The sequence below is a fragment of the Schistocerca nitens genome, chromosome 2 (genome assembly GCF_023898315.1).
Source record: "Schistocerca nitens isolate TAMUIC-IGC-003100 chromosome 2, iqSchNite1.1, whole genome shotgun sequence".
NCBI lineage: Eukaryota > Metazoa > Arthropoda > Insecta > Orthoptera > Acrididae > Schistocerca > Schistocerca nitens.
Window position 1 is genome coordinate 558,962,984 of NC_064615.1, and position 21,203 is coordinate 558,984,186.

The 21,203-nt window shown below is 39.8% G+C and overlaps 1 protein-coding gene across 4 annotated transcripts in view; it reads left to right on the top strand.

Annotated features, from left to right (window-relative positions):
* The window catches only part of LOC126236592 (gamma-tubulin complex component 3-like), a 264,077-nt gene that overhangs the window by 218,854 nt on the left and 24,020 nt on the right, over positions 1 to 21,203 (top strand). For 3 of the 4 annotated variants that reach the window (XM_049946016.1, XM_049946014.1, XM_049946017.1), the window contains one exon: positions 12,238 to 12,472. In XM_049946016.1, the coding sequence (XP_049801973.1) occupies positions 12,238 to 12,429 (192 nt within the window). In that variant the 3' untranslated portion in view covers positions 12,430 to 12,472. The remainder of the gene's footprint in view (positions 1 to 12,237; positions 12,473 to 21,203) is intronic. The other variant, XM_049946015.1, reaches the window with a different exon arrangement.

Consider the following 21,203-nt stretch of genomic DNA (forward strand, 5'->3'; position numbering starts at 1 on the left):
CAGCTTAACTTGTGAAATGTAGCTGTGATCTGAGATGTGTGAGGAATGAATTTGAAGTATTAGTTCAGTTTGCCTAACAATGCTTGCAGTCCCTTTTGATTTCTGGGAGCTGGCAAATCTTTGATGGCTTGCAGATGGGTCTGGGTGGGGTGAATACCATGCACGTTAATGACATGTTCCAGATATTCTGTTTGTGTCCTGGATAAAACAGCTCTTGTCTTTGCGACACATGAAAAAGTCGCTTGAGACCGCCTAAATGTTCTTCTGTAGAACATCCAGACACGACAATGTCAGCCAGATAATTTGAGCAAGAAGGCTCCTTGGCAGCCACTTGTTCTAAAAAGCGTTGAAAGATTGCCGGTGCTGAGGCACTGCTGAAGGGCAGGTGTTGAAAGTTCCTAAAACTGAAATTTCCTGTCCATTATAAGCTGACAACTCATGCATAGCTGGACTCAGTATTTGTGAACCTAAGCATTCATAAGTAAATTTGTTCAGAAGTGTAACTGAAGCACCAGTGCCCAGTTGCAATTTTACATCTTTCTTAGTCACTGTCAAGGTAACAAACACTTCGTCCCGACTATGTTCCACATCTAAGAGAGAACTATCGCCTCCTGCCTGTTGCTGTGAGCCACTACAATGTGTGACAGGTGAAGTGGGCAAACACTTATTAGTGGACCAGTGTTTGCGTTGGTATGATTTGCTTGGCACGTGCAAATCACCCAACTGGTGTTTGCGAAGTTTTGCATGTGGTGCGACCTTTCACACATTTACTGCAGCCACTGTCACACTGCTCCAACAAATATAACAATGAAACCAATCAATTTTTGACAACTATGGATAGATAAAAAATCTACTCACTAAGCAGCGGCAGGACACACATATAAAAGGAGGTTATAATTAGGCAAGCTGTCGGAGCCAGTGGCTCCTGTTTCAGGCAGAAGGGTTGAAGGGGAAGGATAGGAATGAAGAAAAAGGGATTGGTGAGGTCTAGGAAAAGAGGTAGATTCCAGGAAAGTCGCCCAGAACTGCAGGTCAGTGGAGATTTACCAGATGGCATGAGAAGGAAAGACTGGTTGTTGGGGACGGCACCGGACGAGATTTGAAAACCTGAGAGCTTAAAGGTGCAAGACAGAGATTACTGCTTAACGTCGTGCATGAGTTAATAAGAGTGAAAAGCTTAGTACATTGTACATAACAGGTTGAAAGGGGATGGCAAAAAATAGACAGGTAAGAAAACGGAAGTTGTAGAAAACTAAAATGGAGTGAAGAAAGGAGTAGTTACTGTGAAGAAATGCTGAGACGGAAGAAATTAACATAAATTAAGGCCAGGTGGGTGGAGAGAACCGAGGACATGTCATAGCACTAGCTCTCACCTGCAGAGTTCTGAAAACTGGTGTCTGGGGGAAGAACCCAGATGGCCCATATGGTGAAACAGGCACTGAGGTCATGATTATAATGTTGTAGAGCTTGCTCTGCAACAAGATATTGTGTGTTGCCAGAATACACCCTCTGCTTATGCTCATTCATCCTAACTAATAATTTGGTGGTTGTCATGCCGATTAAAATGTTGAACAGTGTTTACATAATAGCTAATAGATGACATATCATTTCACAGATGGCTCTGTGTTTTGCCAGTTCCAGGGCTGATATAGGTGGTGGTAGGAGGGTGCCTAGGGCAAGTCTTGCAGCGGGAATAGGGTCACAGGGGTAGGAGCCATAGGGTAGGGAGATGGGTGCAGAAGGAGCATAGGGTCTGACAAGAGTATTGCGTGGATTAGGAGGGCGGAGAAAAGCTATTCTAGGTGTGGTGGGCAAAATCTCAGACAGACTGGATCTCATTTCAGGGCATGATTTTAGGTAATGATGGAACTTGGTTAGACTGTAAATGATTGGCAGTGCTGCTTTGCCTGGTTGTTAGTCAGAAGTTTGGAGGCAAATGCTATTGTACGATCTCCGACATGATGCCACAGAATAGTGCCTAGGCCAATAGAAGCAGCATCAACTGTCTTGTCGAAGTAGCTGATTCATACATTCCAGACCAGAATAATACTGAGTGGTGTGCTCTGAAGTTGTTTTTTGGAGGGTCAGCAGTACCAGGATTGACCTGGGAAATATGCTTTTGAACTAGGCTGGTGGGGTAATTACTTCCAGTGAAGGCTGAGATGAGAATGGTGGTGTATTGGTGTAAAGAACCCACATCTGAACAAATATGTTTGTCTTGGATACCAAGGCTGTATGGGTGGGCACATTGAACATGGAAAGGATGGCAACTGTCAACACGTAAGAACTGTTGTTTGTTAGTAGTTTTAATGTGGACAGGAGAATGTAGCAGGCCTTTGGCGAGGATGAGCTCAACTTCAAGGAAATTGGCACAAAATTCAGAATAGGACCATGTGAAAATTAATTGAGAGAAGCCATTCAGAGATTCACCATGAGTCCATTTGGTAAAGATGTCATCAATGTATTGAAACCAAACCAGGGGCTTAAGACTTACAGGTCCCCGGAAAGCCCACTCCAAGCGACCCATGAAACAGTTGGCATAGGAAGGAGCCATCCTGGTTCCCATGGCTGTTCCCCTTATCTATTTCTGCATCAGCCCCTCAGAGGTGATGTTGTCGTTGGTAAGTATGAATGTGATTAAGGTGAATAGGAAAGACATCATAGGTTTGAAATCAGGTGTACAATGACTGAGGAAATGTTCAACAGCAGACAGACTGTGTAAGTGGGGGATGTTGGTATAGGGAGAGGTGGCGTCAGTGGTCACAAGTAAGGTGTGTGGTGGCAGTGGGACAGGCACAGACTTAAGACAATCTAAGAGTTGATTGGTATCTTTGATGGAAGGGAAGTCCTTGTACTGCGGGTTGCAGGTGCTGATCAACTAAGGCAGATATTCGTTTGGTGGGTGGTCTGAAGCCAGCAACTATAGGACAGCCAGGGTGAGTGGGTTTGTGAAAGGTGGGGGTGCGTTGTTTGGGTGTGTGAGAAGTTCTATGGTTTGAGGTGTTAGTCCTTGTGGGGACCTGAGGTTTCAAGGAGGTACTGCAGGTCAGTTTGAATTACAGGGATGGGATCTTGATGGCAGACACTGTATGTAGAGGTGTCAAGATAGCTGGCATAGACCTTCACTAACATACTCCCTTTCCCACGGTGGGAAACTAGTGCTATAACATGTCCTTGGTTCTCGCCACCCACCTGACCTTAATTTATGTTAATTTCTTCCATCTCAGCATTTCTTCACAGTAACTACTTCTTTCTTCCCTCCGTTTTAGTTTCCTACATCTTTCATTTTCTTACCTGTCTGTTTTTCGCCACCCCCTTTCCACCTCTGTTACGTACAATGCAGTAAGCTTTTCACTCTTATTAACTGGTGCATGATTTTTAAGCAGTAATCTCTGTGTAGCCTATTACCATGTTTTCCACCTCTAAGCTCTCAGGTTTTCAAATCTCTTCAGATGCAGTCCCCAACAACCAGTCTTTCCTTCTCATCCCAACTGGTAAGTCTGCCCTGACCCACGGTTCTGGGTGACTTTCCCGAAATCTACCCCTTTTCCTATACCTCTCTAATGCTTTTCCTTGACCCCTCTTCATTCCCCATCAACTCTTCTGCCTGAAGGAGGAGCCGCTAACTCTGAGAGCTTGCGTAATTATAATCTTCTTTTATGTGTGTGTCCTGCCGTTGCTTGATGATAAGATTTTTTATCTGTCCAGTTCTATTATTTTGTCAAAAATAACTAACAGCATCCCGACTGAGTATGCTTATGGCGACTAAAGCACTTTGGGCAAGACTTTTATGTGTTTTTCTGTCTACTATTTGTATGTGACATCACACACTCTGTCACATAGGCTGGGCAGGCATGGGACTTTTTAAATTCTACAACACTACTAACACGGTCACTATGCAATTCACTAATATTTGACATTTTCATCTCACACTTAGCAAAATCGTAAGTGCCCTGAGCCTCAATTAACTGTAACCCTGTATCTTAAGATGGATCAAATTGTTTCAGAATATCAGCACAAATTCTGTCCTCACAAATATTTTGTGGTATAGTGTCATTCAGTATGACATCGCTCTATGATTGTCCACGACGACACAAAAATATGCAATTCATAGTTAAACTTCATAATTCAGTGATCCACTGTTTATGAGTTTGACCTGCTGTCTGTTGAAGGTGGAAAAACTTATACCTTGCAGCAGCCATGAGTGTTTGTTCATCAAAGTGCTAAGTAAATAGTCAAACTCAAACTATCCTTGTTGTTTGTCAGGAAATAATTTCACTATGAGCCTGTTAACTTCATGCAATTGGTGTGCCTACATATGATTCATCAGTTGAGCAAAGTTTGTTGAAACTGAAGAATGGTGGAATGACTGGCAGAGGCTGCAGCTGAGGCTGCTTGTAGATTCTGCTGCTGCTGCTGCTGCTGCTGCTGCTGTTGTTGTTGTGTTAGCTGCATCACAGCTTGCAAGAACTGCTGAATTTGTTCACTTTGTAACTGAACGGCCCGCATTAGAGAACCATCTTATGACGCAAAAACCAGCATGTAAGGAATTTGGATTATTCACCGCGCGCAAAATAAAACTCTCATCTCAGTAGTGGTGCCTATCCTGAGTCAAAAGTCCACACACTAATGTATTATACATAAAAAAAGAAATAGCAAGAAATGAATGACAAGTAACAAGGGTGTATGGGCTGGTAAAAACAAAAATTAATCCTGTAACTTGTACAGATCCCTTCTCTTCATGGCCTCGGCTGTTGTGTTGTACTTCTGATACAACCACAGAAGGAGATTTACTCATCGCCACCTTCAACTATGTGTAGCGTGCTCAGGGAAGCACTATGAGAGAAGAATGAGAACACCAAAACAGTGATGATGGTTAGTGACAAGAACACATACAGTCATTGTCGAATACTCAACCATTTACAGATGGGCTCAGCTAGCAGATCCTGAAGTTCATCTACTATTCCAGAAGCTAAAGCTAGGTAGTAAGCAGCTCCTGTCTCAGTAGAATGTTCACTGAAGACTCAGTAGAAGCAGACAATGTGGCACGAAGTACCCAAGTGGAAGGCAGTCTTCTTGGTGGTTGAGCTGACTTGGAACTGCCTGCTCTGCTGTGGGGCCAGTGCATATCACTTCTCTGGTGGCGCCAGCACTGCAACTTCTTGGTGAGGCAATTGCTGGTCTACATAACATCTCTGGAGTTGGTTGTAGACCCATCGACACCTGTGGTGCTGCCTAGTGGTACGTGCTGTGCTTAAAACACCACAGAGGACATTGGGTGAATTAAGAATTAATCTCACATCTGAAATCAGGAAGATCATCAGGACTAAAACTAAAAAGTTCATCTGGGGTGGATAATACTTCCAAGAAGACACTTACTTGTTGTTGCCCAATTATGCATAATGTTATTAGTCACATACATAATGCATCATTAACTTGAGGTGTTTTCCCAGAGGGATTGAAGTAAACCATTGTTAGACCCTTCTATAAAAAGAGTTACTTTACAGACGTCAATAACAACTGCTCATTGTCACTCCCCATATCATTTTCTAAAATGTTTGAGAAGGTTGTCAGCCACCTGTGTGGTAATGGGATACTTGGCCGATCACAGTTGGGATTTCAAAAGGGCCGTTACACTGAGTCACCGATTTATACATTAACTCAGCACATAATAAAATCTTTAAATCAAATGATTAAAATATCACCATTTGGAATATTCTGTAGCATATCAGAGGCATTTGATTGTGTCAGTATTTTATTAGAGAAGTTAAGTTTTTATGGAATATGTAATTCGGCAAATGCCTGCCTTAGTTGTTATTTAGGAAACAGAGTGCAGAAAGTTACCTGTTTGAGTAATACAGAAGGGCTCCATGCCATAAGCATGGTGAGAAATTACAATCTGAGTCCCACAGGGTTCAATCACTGGTGCATTACTGTTCCTGCTTTATGTTAATGATCTGCCATTTTATTCAAATCAGGAGGCAGATTTAGCCCTTTTGTAGACCGTACAAGCATTGTTGTGAAGCTAGGCAAAGAAGCATCAACAGAGTAAATATTAAATGATGTTTCTTTGAAAGTTGCCATGTGGGTTTTTCGCAAATGAGCTAGATTTAAACTTTGAAAAAACACTGTTAATCTCGTTTTGTACTGTCAGAAATATCCAACCTCCTGTTAACACAGTACAGCAATAAGAAGCAGTAAACAGGTTAGAGAGTTTCAAGTTCTTGGGTGTGGGTATTGATGAAAACTGAAACCGAAAAAATCATATGGTGGACATGCTAATAAGTTTGGGCTTGGCTACTTTTACCCTAAGAATTTGGTGAGAAGTTGGTTAAGGGGAATTCACACCTACATGCGTAGTTGCAGTGCAACTGCGCTTACCCTACACACAAGTAGAGTCATGTATGTTGGGGCACGGCTCTTTCTCAACAAGTGCATATGAGTGACTCCATTCACACCCAGAATGGAACCACACACATGCTACTCCAGTGATGAAGCTGCAGCTGCAGGTTAAAAGTGCCTGTGTGGCTGGTCAGTGGGCATAGCCAGTCAGGCGTACTGGCAATGTGCACCCATGGGGCTGCAGCATAAACATACTCTCTAAAGCTGTGCTGAGTCCCACCTAACATTACTTAGTGTGAGGACTAAAACACTTTCTAGTCTCTTAACATTTATAATCAACCGATAAATATAAACAAGTACATGCTTTTATTTATGTCGCAAAACATGTAAGTATAATGATGGATTCTGAACACGAGAAAACTTTAATTAAGTGAAAAACTACCAACACCAAATCAACAAATTTGTAAAGTCCTTCATTTTATATCATTAACACATAGTTTTGCTTCACTTGAAGAGCTCATAGACTGAAACATCACAAAGTGTCTTAAATATATGGATATTTTTTTGTTGCTTTGATGAACTGGATTTGCTGCCTAAGCCGGATGTGTTGGTAGTTGAAATTTGTGAAACCTTACAGGGAGCCGTTTTTACAATATATGGATCTGCAACATATGTGGTCTGGTGGCAGCTAATGAAGAAATACCAGACATTACATGTCACATTTCTGATTCCATTATTCACTTAAAAAATTTCTTATCACCAATCAATCTAAGTCAGAAAGTAACAGAGATATTCACAAATACAGCACTATAAGGAAAAATGATCAATATTACTCTTTAATGACTGTATCCTCAGAACAGAAAGGGATGACATATGTAGCTGTAAAACTCCTTGACAGTGTACCTATGGAAATAAAATGTCTGACTGATATCAGAAGTGTTTTCAACTGTAAATTAAAGATATTTCTTCTTAACAACTCCTTTTATACATTAGAGGAACTCTTGAATAGAAATAATAGGTCATTTAAAAAAAACTTAACTGGCCAGCATGTAGCCATATAAATACTATTTTTTCATTGTGTGTCAGTGTTCTATGTTTAAATAGATAAAATAAGGGCAACACAATTATTCGCCTACAGAAGACTGATGTGTGGCACATAAAAACACCTAGCAGAAAACAGTGTTCACTAACTTTTGAGCTCTGGCTCTTTTTTCTAGTAGAAAGTACACACATTCACAAAGAACTTCAGACACCCAAAAGCACACTGTTCTGTTGACACCTTCGACATCATAATGTCTATCATGAATTTAATCTATGGAACAAGAAACTGATCAACTCTTCCCATCTAATCTTCAGCATTCTTCTGTAACACTACATTCAAATGCTTCTATTCTTATCTGAACTACTTATCATCCCTGTTTCACCTCCATACGTGGCTACGCTCCTGACAGATATTTCAAGAAAAAGTTTCCCAACACTTAAATTTATATCAAACATTAAAATATCTCTTCTTTTAATATCTCTTCAATCTCTCTATCCAGAATTGTTTTGTAGCTATTTCCAGCCTGGATTTTATATCCTCTCTACTTCAGCCATTGTCATTTATTTTGGTGCCCAAATAGCAAAACTCATTTTCCAAACATCACTTTGGGTTTTTTTACTGCATTCTCGATGTGCAGGTTGAATGACACGTGGGATAGGCTCCAATATATTTATGATGTGTGAAGTTCAGAACTGAAATGTCAATCTTCCAAATCAATCAGTGGGACTCCCAAAAATTCTTGATAAAATCGCCCTTGTGTTGCCAAGATTGTTTCAGTTATACAGCAGAAGTTTCACTGGGGAGCCCTAACATGTCCCCTATATAGTCCCAGTCTCTCCCCGTGTGATTTACATCTATTTTGAGCCCTGAAGAAAGACAGGGCTCTGAATTTGCTTTGAATGGAGAGTTGCATGACTGCGTACAATCTTTGCTCTGTAGGCAACCCCAGACATTTTTCCATGAAGGCTTTAGCCATTTTGTCCCTTAATGTGTTAAAAAATACACCAGGTGCACCATTAAAAAGTTTTATTGCGAACAAAGTATATGTCACACAGGTAATGCCATTGGCTCTTCCATAACACAGTCAATAACTTCCATAGAAGTGAGTGATTAATGACAAAAAACTTCGAAGTCCCACAAAGTTAAAGTTCATATGTTTGACCAAATTAAAGTCTAAAGTGTAATGTAAAGTTTCCCAATTACGAGTTAACTTCGGAAATATGAACCAAAAGTTAAACTCCGGAGTCTTAGGCAGATGTTAAAGTATACAAGTTGTAATGGAGTCAAAACACGTGGAATTTCTTGGGGTCATACTTCGCTTATGAAGTTCTAGTAAGAGAACATGAGAAATTTGTCTAGATTGAATTGAAGAAGTAGGGAAGCAGTGTATACCAAGGCGTCCCAGTACGACACTGTTACATTGACAAAGTCTGGTCCCTTGGTGATGTACATAGTGGAGAGGCATCTTCGTCGCAGCAAGTGATCTCCTGGCGAAGTCTTTACGGGGCTGGTTGCTGCACTGTAACTGATTTCAAGAGCCAGATGGCAAGGGTAAATAATTGCTAACTGGAGTGATACCACATGTGTGAGTGGCTCCTGTCAATTTCTGCGAAAGTAGGAAATAGTTCGGACTGTGTGTACTGATTGTATCTATGTTCTTGTCTCGGTGTGCTGACCCAGCCTTTGGTGCCGGTCCCTGTTGGTCTGGCGTTGCGGTTCACCTGTTTGAGTGGCCTTTGGTCTGTCAGCATGTGGTCCTTGGTACTGCCACTGTGATACATATTGTGCGGGTAGCTGGTGGTGCCTGCTGTTTGTATTGCAACAGCATGTGGTACATGATTAATATTAACATTAAAGAAAAAATTATTTTTTAGTCCTTTTCATGTCATTACACTTACAAACGTGTTTTCTTTTTTGTACCAATTTTTAAACAGAAATTTGTCCATGGAATAAGAGTTGTCCAGGAGAAATGATTTTGGGTTAGATTTAAAACTTGCTTTGCTACCTGTCAGATATTGTATGGTATTGTACAAATGATGAAAAATTTTTGTTGCTGCCTTCTGAACTCCTTTCTGAGCCTCTGACAGCTTTAATAGTAATTCTTTTCTCAATACAGACATTACTGAGTGAAAATATACAAAATGTTTAATAATATGCTTCTTCCAGTTAAAATTTTCATCAATGTCTTCACCAAAAAATTAGGAGCATTTTACTGACTCCTGTTAGTTTTACATCAGTTGCTGAGGAGACACTATTTTCTGAGCAGAATTGCATATAGTATATTTCCTCAATATTGAGAGAGTCCATTTTCCAGCAACAACTTAATAATTGTTTATAAAATATCATTTAGAATCTGTTCTTTTGCTTTCTCTCAAGTGGTACAGTAGAGTCTCGGTTATCCGACCTAAACAAGCTGCGGCAAGGTCGGATAAGCGGGAAGGTCGGTTAACACGGAAAATAATACAAAAAAACACAAAAATTAAATTAAATTAGGCCAAATGAATTAAACATTTAATACAATACAAATCAAATTAGACTGAATAGATATTTACTGTGTGAAGAAGTTAGTATTTGTCTTTTGTTTGCCGTTTTTTTGCAGCTAAATCACGTAGTCTCTTAAGAAGTAAAACCTAGGTAGGCAGTGTTTTCTCCAATTGCTCTACATATTTTAAAGCAGTTTCTAAGGCCTTGTGTCCTTCGTTGTGAGAAATCTTGTGTGCACTTTCCTCCACTACATCCGCTTCTTGGTCTTCTTCTTTTTCATTTACCGTGTTGACTATTTCTTCATCTGTCATTTCAGATTCTTCATTTGGGCGATTCATTCATTTATGTCATCTTCTGTGGCGTCAACACATGCCAGAACCTTTCGTAACAATGAAAGCAGGGTAGTATTTTTTGGTTCGCTCTGTTGCTGTAGATTTCCATCATCTGGAGAATTTTCTTGATTTTTCCTGTAGCAAAATTTTCCAGGATTTTGCAATTGTATTTGCTCCAACACTCTCCCAAGATTGGGCCACGTCATAAGCTACGTCTTTCAAATTAATACGGCGCAACTGCTCTAGCATGTCTTCTCCCTTGTCCATAGCATTAATTAAAGAGGAAAGCAAGTTTCTGTGGTAGTTTCTCTTCAGTGTCTCTAAGGTCCCTTGGTCCATAGACTGACATAAGGATGTGACATTTGGAGGCAAAAACATGGCCTTTATATCTTGATTTTGATGTTCATCTTCATTAGGATGACAAGTGGCATTGTCTAGAAGCAACAGTGCTTTGCGGGGCAAGTTGTTGGCTTTCAAAAACTTTTCAGTTTGTGGCACGAACTCGTTAAAAAAACATTCTTTAAACATGTCTGAGCTCATTCAAGCATTTTTTTGGTTGTAACATTTCACCGGTAAAGCATTTTTAGATACGTTTTTAAATGCTCTTGGTTTTTTTTGGCTTACCTATCATAGACAGTTTTATTTTCAATTTTGCTGTGGCGTTACTGCATGCAAGAATTGTCACTCTTTCTTTGCTACGTTTGTAGCCTGGCACTGCCTTTTCAGCCTTTGACGCTAATGTTCTTTCCAGTAACATTTTGTAATTGAGACCAGTCTCGTCGCAGTTAAAAATTTGATCGCCTGTTAAGTTTTCCTTGTCCAATACCTTGTGATGTTTATTCCTAAACAATTGAACAGCTTCAAAATTTGCTGAAAGCTTTTCACCACAGACATTAAGTTGCCGAATTCCGTATCTTTTCTTCCATCTATCGAGCCAGCCTACACTAGCTGTGAAATCAGCTTCACCTTCGTTTAGTTCGTTGCTAAATTTTAAGGCTTTTTGCTGCAAAATAGGTCCCGACATGGGTACACCTTTATCTCTGTGTTGAGTAAACCATAGGAACAAAGCATCACTTACTTTTTCATAATCACATTTTTTCATGGTTTTCCGATCTTCCAAAACAGCCGAGGTTGCTCGCTGAGAACACCACTTCACAATTTCATTGCAGTTCCTTTGCCAGTCTCCAACTGTTGTTTTCCCAACATTATAATATTGTGGCACTTTTAATAAAGTTTCACTATTGTCTATTCTTTTTAAAGCTTTAAGTTTTTCTTCCATTGAAATGACCACCTTTTTCCATTTTGAAGCCATCACCACAAATTTTTACAATAAACGAAGTGCAACACGTCCACCCCACTACAGATCTAAGTTACCACTGAGGAGTACAAGACGGCGACAATGAACTGAGTATCAACAAACAACACGTTGGTCACTGACCTGTCATCAGCTGGCGCACGGCCGGCGCGGTGAAAGGGTCGGTTAACTCAGAAGGTCGGATAACCGAAGATCGGATAATCGAGACTACTGTATTTATCATAACACTAGTGTTGTCTGCAAAAAATACCAATTCTGCTTGTTGACTGTTACGTGGACGATCATTCACCTACATAAAGAACAGGAAGGAACCAAAATTGAACTGTGTGTGTGTTTTCTTCCTATCCACAAAAATTTTTGCCTTTCCAACATTTTTTGAAATTCAGCACAGATTTGATTCAAACCAATTGCATGTAAAGCCATCAGTTCCAGATACCTTATGTTTTTCTTAGAGTTTAACATGATCTACACTATCAACTGCAGTGGAATGATCACAAAAAATACCAACTGGCAATATTTTATTATTTAAATATTTCATTGTAATAATATTCAGCCTGATTTTATAGTTTTAAATGAAATTATATGACAGTCAAGGATTTGAGAATTTCAAAAAACACCCAAATGTTCTACAGTGTCTGACAATTAATTTCCCACCTTTTCCTCAGGTTTGAGTAACAACCCTTTTCGTTATTGACTTTTCAAAGTAGTTTATGCATTTTCAGGATTTGGTGAAGAAGTTTCTGCTCATGTTGACAAGTCAACCAGAACTAACATTGCAACTATTGAGTTTCCGTCTGGACTTCAATGAGCACTATCGAAGATCAGATTCAAGGCTAAATGCACCTCTTACATACCAGCATCGTCGTCTCAGTGAACTGGGAGGCAAGCATCTGTCTCCAACATGCGTCAAATGACAGTCAGCTCCAATACCTTCTGCTGAGCTTCAGAAGGTAAAGAGTAAGTCTGAGAAATCTGTTCATTATAACTTAAATAAAAACCTCCTATTGCCTCACATAAATTGCAATGAGCTTAAAAAGGCCAAAAACATGTCTATAAAACATGTACACTGTGAGAATGCATTTAATTCAATCTGTACTACTCAAAATGGCATGTATTGTTTTACACACACGTGTCAGCAACCTGAGCAGCATGTTCCAGAAAATAAAACTGTGTTAGATCAAACTAACTTTGAAACTAGCACTGGTGTAGATAGTTTTCTCACATTTAATTCATTTGATGGTGACACAACTAAAACTATGGAAGATCCAAAAATACTATCTTCAAGTGACACCACATGCAATGAACTTTGTGTTGCTGAAAACTCAGGTGTAGCCACACCCAAACATGTAAATACATCTGAAACTTCTCTACTAAATTCTGTTTTTAGTGAGCAGAGCATACACACTAAACCAGACAGTATCCTTAACCATGCAACTGACACCTCAAAGACTAAGTGTGTAAATGTTAATGATATATACGATGGTACATCTGCTGATATTAACAGTTCATTCAGTAGAGAATTGGACCAACAACATTTTGTTAAGGACATGAAATTGGATGATTTATTCTGTGAAACAGCGGTTGATCTAAGAAGCAATCACAGTTTTACAGGTCACTCATATGAAGCAACTACTATAAGCTTCAGTGATCATTTTGATTGGTCAAATCAAATAGATTTTGCTGGAGGAGGTGAAATGTTAGCTGAAGAGACTTCAGATGTTATGAAATCAGTTCATTTTAAGCCCCATAGTGCTGGAAATGTAAGATGTCATATTACAGATTCCACATGTTTGACAAGATCTAGATCAACAAATAGTATTGCTGTTGCAGACAGTGCAGCTCCTGATAATCTGCAGTGGGATATGGATGAAATCAGTGGAAATTTGGGAACAGAAGACAATAAATTAAACATTGATCTATGTTCCACCATAAAAATCAAATCACCTTCAAAAACTAAGGAACAGAGTGAGGAAACAAATTTCATTCAGGATGGTGGCCCTCTAAACAATACATGCACATCTCTGAGCCATAGCATCTTTCAGTGGTGTGGCAAGGTGAATGTTTATAGTGAGATGTCGGAAAGAAAATTTGAGACATATGCTCAGTCTCTCATTGATGAGGTTGGTATAGACACAGATATTCTGCTGAATAAAACATATCCTGCTGATTCCAAACTACCTGAAGGTAGTCCTTTAAATCTCCAGACGAGTATCAGTGTATGTGAAAGGGAAAGTAGACAAGAATTGATAACAAGTGGATCTGTGAATGAAATTTCTAGAAGTGAAATACCTATCAAACTTGGTAAGGAAATAGATAAACAGTCAGCATACAAAAATAAAAGTGTTCAGAAGAAAAATTGCAACCTTCTGGCACATGAAAGCAGAACAGTAGATGGAAGCCTCCAACGTATAATGAATGCATTCAAATATTGTAACGTAGAGGATGGAATTAAGGAGGGTAATACCTTTTCTGCAACGAGAATACTCACAGATGAAGAGCACAATATAATCTCCCTTGATAACAGGCCAAATACTGTAGAAACTAGTAATAGTAAACAAAGAGGGATGTGTACAGTCATTGATTTAAGTGTAGAAAGAAATGGTAATGAAATCAAAGATCTACCAAAAAATAAAAAATTAGGGATCACATGATGCTGTCTGTGCTGACAGAACATTCAGCCATAGTTGAAGGGTGTGTAATTGTTTGCATATAAGTGGCATCATGTTGACAAAGTCTGTTGTATCCTTTGATTGGGTCATAAGCTTGTCATAAGATGGACAAATCGGTGAACAAAAGTAAATTATAAACTATAACCAGATCCCCTTAATTTACTTCATAATGCATTTCCATGCTTAAAAACTCAATATTCGTTTTTCACCTCCTATATGAAAGTGAGATTGTATTGTACAAAGTCATTTCATAAAAATAACTGTAGTTGAGTCAGCATAAGTTGATCCTTGACAGCTGCAGTGCGCTGGGTGTGGCAACTTTATGGGACTACTGCATCCAATAACATAATGAGATTTTGTAAATGTCCCTTTGGAAATGCCTCAGTGTTGTCAGAGCTCTGTAGATGACTCCTGTTTACACCCACTGCCATTAGCGCTTTGCAGTTGAAAGCTTGCAATAGTGCTGCAAGGTGTCTGGTACCTTCTTACACCACTGCAATTATAGTTACAATATTGATTTGCCTTTAATCTGTGTTGTTAAACACTCATGGGTGGGACAAGAAACTGTATTTGGTATGACTGTTTGGAGTCATAACTCTATAAGAATGAATGTTTCTCCTTGTTCCTAATTATTTATTCTTGTGTGGTTTGTCAGTGACATATCAAACATTTTTCATAAGTGTTGTGAACATTGAAGCTCAGCTTTGAAAGTTGGATACTGTAAATAATCTCCAGGATTAAACTTCTCATTCATGTGCCTATCTGTTGTGCAACTCTGTTAGAATTGTTGTTATTTGTTCCATTTTTTATATTCCACTTGGGATTTTAAACCATTGTGTTAAGACGTTTTTATGTTAGAAACATATAGAACTATTTATAAATATTTGCAAGTATTGATTCGGGGTTTTAAAGAAAAGTGTATTTACAGCAATTTACTTTAAAGCAAAATTGTGTAGGCTGTGTTGAGTGTGTTCAGGATAACATGACCATTAAATAGAATGTACTTTCTCACACTGAACTTTGGACAAGTCACTTTCATTTTTCTGAAGTTATCAGCTGCCTCGGTTGCTTGTGAGCTTCCAGCAACTGCACTGTAGTTATTGTTTTATCTACCACTGTCTTATACAGAATGATAGGGGCTGAAAGTGTGTAATGTACAGGTAGACTACTACATAGTGAAGCTTTTGTTTGTTTGTGTGTGTGTGTGTGTGTGTGTGTGTGTGTGAGAGAGAGAGAGAGAGAGAGAGAGATCTAATTAAACATGTATTGGAAGAAACTTCATTTATTGAACAGCATTTCCCCTGCTGGCTAGTAGTTACCCCATACAATACCCCCCAGCACTAAACCAATCTGCACAACTATGGGCCCTGATTATAATGAGCACACTATCACTGTATTCCATTATTTGATGGAGAAATTCATCTGTGGTAGAGGCAGGTGACCCTTCAGATTTGGTACAGCTTTGAAATATAGAAAACACTTGATCTCGCAGTCCTTTAAAAATCATTACATCGTTCCAAAATTTCATCATCTCACTGAAGCTGTGGAATAAAATGTACAAGGAAATTAACAATAGCAAATATGTACATAGTAACGTAAGTATGCATCTTAATGCTCCATACGCAGGAATTTAAGTTAGTATCATATTTAGATTTAAATCAAATTTTAGTAAAAAGCTCATAAAAGCGAGCACATAGAATGAGTATAATACAGATCTCATCTCATATAGGCATATTTGACAGTGCCTAGTCTATCTGAAGAGAACCAGTGCCAGACTGACTGTGGTGATTAAGTGAGCAAGGGCTGGTAGGTGGCGTTGGTATTAATCAGAGAAATGAAGTCCAAGAGTAATTTTATAAACAACTAAACATTGTGATGAACAACATGTCAGAACTTCATGAAAATCTTGACAAAGATACATTTATGCTTCTTTTATTGAGGGGAAACTTTCACACTGACAACGTGAAATGTGCGTCATAAGGTAACATTGTGAACTTCGCAGAAGTAGTGTGTAGTCAGTAATCAAAAGAGAAGACATATTTGCAGCTATTACTTGATGTGGTACAATGTAAACGTATTAGCAGTATGATTGCCTTGGCACCAATTTTTTGTCAACTAATGATCCTAACTCTACACCCTCAACCACCATATGCTAAGATGTTTTTTGGGTGTCCTCTCGTATCTACTTCAAGCTAGACTGTTATACATTCCGATGATGTACTTTCACACCTTTTAGTATAAGATAAAGGAAAAGGGAAAAAAGAGAAAAGAAAATTGTAGTATTAACTTCTATTTCATTTCAAATTGTTGCGACTTACCTAGGCGTACTGATTGATTGTATTGTATGTCATCCATTATTTGGTCGTCTATTGTAATATGACTGCAGTAGGTCATACTCTTGTAACTTTTTATTTTGTGATGGTTGTAAACTGATAACAGCTGAAAAATTGTTAAAATTTTTTTTAAAAAGATTAAAAAATCCATTTTATTGTAATAATAGTCCCCCTTTTTATGTGTGTTTTTTACCAATGACATAGGGTCACCAAAATGACTGTTGTATGTCATTTATTATATGTTCAGTTGTAATATGACCTCATTTGGGGATACATGTTTGTTTTGTACCACACCAGTTAATGGCTGCTAATGTGTCTTATGTTTTGATTATTGACTAACGATTATTTCTATGATATTGTTCACAGTGCTACGTAATGACGCACATTTCGTGCTGTCAGCATATGAGTTTCTCCTCCATAAAAGTAGCATAAATGTAGCTTTCTCAAGTTGTCAACAGTATTCTGACATGTAGTTCATAGCAATGTATAGTTGTTTGTAAACTTACTCTTTAACTTCATTTCTGTGATTAATACTAGAGCCACCTACCGGTCTTCATTTACTTCTTAGATAACTTGATCGCTACAGTCAGTTTGGCACTGGTTCCCTTCAAATAGACAACAGCACTGTGAAAATGCCTGTATGAAATGAGAACTGTATTACATTCATTACTAAATTTTTATTTGGAAATGTAAGTACGATACTAATTGAAATTTCTGTGTATGGAATACTAAGCTGCCTCCTTATGTTACTATGTACATATTTGCTATAATTAATTTCCTTGTACACATTATTCCACAGATTGAGTCTGATGATGAAATTTTGAAACATGTAATGCTTAATAAAGCATTGTGCAATAAAGGGTGTTCTGTATTTAAAAGTTGTGCTATAATGATATTGATTGTCTTATTGGGCAAATAGGGAAAATAAAATAACAGTCCATTGTTTTTTCTAAAATGTTCCACATTAGCACATTATTATTTGGTTTTTCCTGTGTCTTCACATTATGATTGTAGGTTACTCTTTCCTAATAAATGTTAAACATGATCTAGGACCATGTCTTATTTTCAGCTTGGCTTTGTGTCAGTTAAGTAATGCTTTCTTCCAAATAAGTAACTTAGAATTCCAACAACCTTTTGTAATTTTTTGTGGGTTGCAGTGTTGCAAGTCTAACAGTTAATCATTTTTCATAATGCTGTTTTCATACCAGTGTACTCTGAAACAATCACATGCATGTGACATGCTTCACAACTTTCTTTATGATTGCAGTGGTCTGCAGCAGGAGCATGTGTACCTACATGTTGTGCAACAAAGACACAAATTTTTCTTCTGAAAATGGATACGCATGAAATAGCAACAACATGTAAAGGATAGATTGCATCACATAGAGGAGGTGCTGAGCTGTAGACAGGCACAATGAAAGAGACTGCTAAAATATTAAGCGCCCCCCCCCCCCCCCACACACACACACACACATTTGGACAAGCACATCTTGCACACCCATGAACACTGTGTCTGGGTGCTGGAGCCTAATGTGCACTTGCACCACATCTGCAACTGATGTGAACAACGATCTACCAGGGTGGGTAGTGGGTGTAAGGAGGATGTCTGGGGCAGGGAAGAGGAGAGATAGTGGGGTAGAGGTCGGGGAACATACTGTACTGCCTATGGGAACATACAGGGATGTGGTGGGGACAGGATAGGGCTGCTAGGTGTAGTGTCAGGAGGATGTGCTGGGGTGGGGGAGTAGAGAAGAGGAAAGGAATAATAAGAGCATTGATGGAATAGGAGTGTATATTGCTGGAGTGGGAGCAGGGAAGGGGATAGGTGGGTGAAGGACAGGGACTAGTGAAGTTTGAGGCTAGAGGTGTTAAGGGAATGAAGGTCTGTGTTGTAAGGAGAATTTCCCACTTGCGAAATTAAAAAAAACAGATAGCACAGGCTGTGAAGCTATCATTAAAGTGAACCACATCATGTTTGGCAGCATGTTCAGAAACTAGGTAGTCCATCTGTTTGTCATTCTGATAGACGGCTTGTTAACAAATTGCCTGGTTGAATTCTTCTTACCAACCCCAGTTTTTATGAATTTGCAGGTGGTAACTCTCGCTACATGTCCTTCGTTCTCTTGACCCGCGTGGCCTCTACCTTAATTAGTCCCTGTCCTCCACCCACCTATCCCCTTCCCTGCTCCCACTCCTACAATACACACTTCTTCTGTCCCACCACTACTCCTACCAGTGTTTTCCCCCTCCCTCAGTTCAGCCTCCCAACACCACTCCTAGCAGCCCTCTCCTCTCCCCATTGCATTCTCACATGCTCCCACTGTCAATACGGCATCTTTCCCCACCCCTACCCTGCTAACCTTCCCCTTCCCTGCTCCATCTTGCCTTCTTACCCCCAACACCCTCCCCAGCAGATAGCTGTTAGCATCATAAGTAGAGAAAACCTTCCACACTTATGCAAACCCAATTATCTGGTTCATGTTCATTGATTATATCTTCATGATCTGAACCCAGTGCCAGGATACGCTATCCTCATTCCTCCACAGCCTCAACCCTTTCTGTGTCATCTGCTTCATCTTGTCCTCTTCACGGGACTGATGACCTCAGCAGTTTGGTCCCATAAGACCGTCCCACAAATTTCCAAATTTTTTTGTGCATTTCAGACCAATGTGACACCTTCCTGAACTCTGATCTCCACCTCCCTGAAGGCTCCATCCATACCTTGGTCCATATCGAGCCCATTAACCGTCAACAGAACGTGAATTTTGATAGCTTTCATCCCCGCCACACCAAAAACTCACTCACCTATATAGACTGCCTGCCTGTGGATGCCACAGCTGCAGTGACAAAATTCTCTTACCAGTATGCTGCAGGTCTCGCTAAAGTCTTCACAAACAGGCTATATCCCTCAAACCAAGCCCACAGACATATTTCCTGTGCCATAATCCTCACGCACCCCTAATGCTCCCACTCCTCCCAATTACCAGCTCCAAAGGATCATCCCCCTCCCTCCCCTGTTTCCTATTACTCAGTAGCACCCAGGGCTGGAACAATTGAATCTCATTCTTCGCCAGCTCTTCTTTTATGTATTAACATGCCTGGAAATTAAGAACATCTTAACATCGTACCCACAATCCTTCCCACCCTGTCTGAAGAGGTATTCTGCTGCTCACACATAACATCATGGTTCATCCTTATGCCATACCCACTCTCAACCCTTTGCCACATAGGTAATATTCATGTAGAAAGCACAGATGCAAGATCTGTGTGGTACACCTAATTAGTAACTCCTAGACCAGTCCCATCACAGGCTTATCTAATGCCATCAGTGCCAGGGCCAACTGTGAAAGCAGCCAAGTCATACACCAGCTCTGCTGAAATTTCTGCAGAGCACTTTGTGTGGGCACAAAAACCAACAGCTGTCCTCTCAAATGAATGGTCACCCCCAAACTGTGGCCAAGGACAGAGTGGACCACCCATATGCAGAACTTGCTGCTAAGCACAACATTCTCAGTTTCACTGACTGCTTAACAACCTGTGCCTTCTGGATCCTCACGCAACAGCAGCTCTGTCACCCAGCCCCAGGACTCTAACTGCACCTACACTCTCTTTCCTTCAGCCTCCTCTTCCTCTGTTCTGTGAACCCCTCCCAAACCCACTTCTCAATGTCATCATCATGCTCTTGCACAGAATCACTGGTGCCAGTCCCCCTGTTGCATTCTTATGCCATACATACTGCCTCTCCCTCCTGCATTCCCAAATGTACCGTGTGTGTGTGTTTGTGTGTGTGTGTGTGTGTGTGTGTGTGTGTGTGTGTGTGTGATCTTCCGGTGATTGCTAATCCTGATCCTGCCACCTATTCCTACTGTTTCAGAAGTATCTTCCCATACAAATGAAGACATCATTTATTATTCCTTGATATATTATATTTTCATTGTTCTTGTTTTGTTTACATTTCCCTCAGACAAAATAAAAATTCTCCTCCGTGTTTATTGTTCTTCACTCTATTCTGTTCCTGGTAGTGATGTCTTTTTAAAAAAACTGAATGGACAACTTATCCTTTGGGCAACACAAATCATTCTAGTTGTAGAAAAACTTCACCTTGCACTCCTTCACACTTCGTGGAGCCATTGCTTTCCCAAACTTCCAAGAGCAACTGGTGTGCCCGTTATTGTACCTTTTTACTGCGAGAGCTTCTTATAAGACCACTTTTAACATTCTTCATGTCGACCATTGCGTTCGATGTCATATCAACGTGAACAACCATATGATTGGTGGTGCCCATAAAGCCTATCAAATAATCCCAGCCGGCCGCTGTGCCTGAGTGGTTCTAGGCGCTTCAGTCCAGAACTGCGCAACTGCTATGGTCACAGGTTCGAATCCTGCCTCTGGCATGAATGTATGTGATGTCCTTAGGTTAGTTAGGTTTATGTGGTTCTAAGTTCTAGAGGACTGATGACCACAGATGTTAAGTCCCATAGTGCTCAGAGCCGTTTGAACCATTTGAAATAATCCCATTGTTTCATCGGACTGATTACTTGATGTTAAGATACTATTAGATTTTCATTGAACACTGAAAAAAATTATCTGTTCGTGTTCTTTGCTTTGCCTTCTTCATCATTCTCATGTGCCCTACTGCGTGAAATTTTGACATTGCCTCCATTCTGATAACTTCTTGTGTAATGA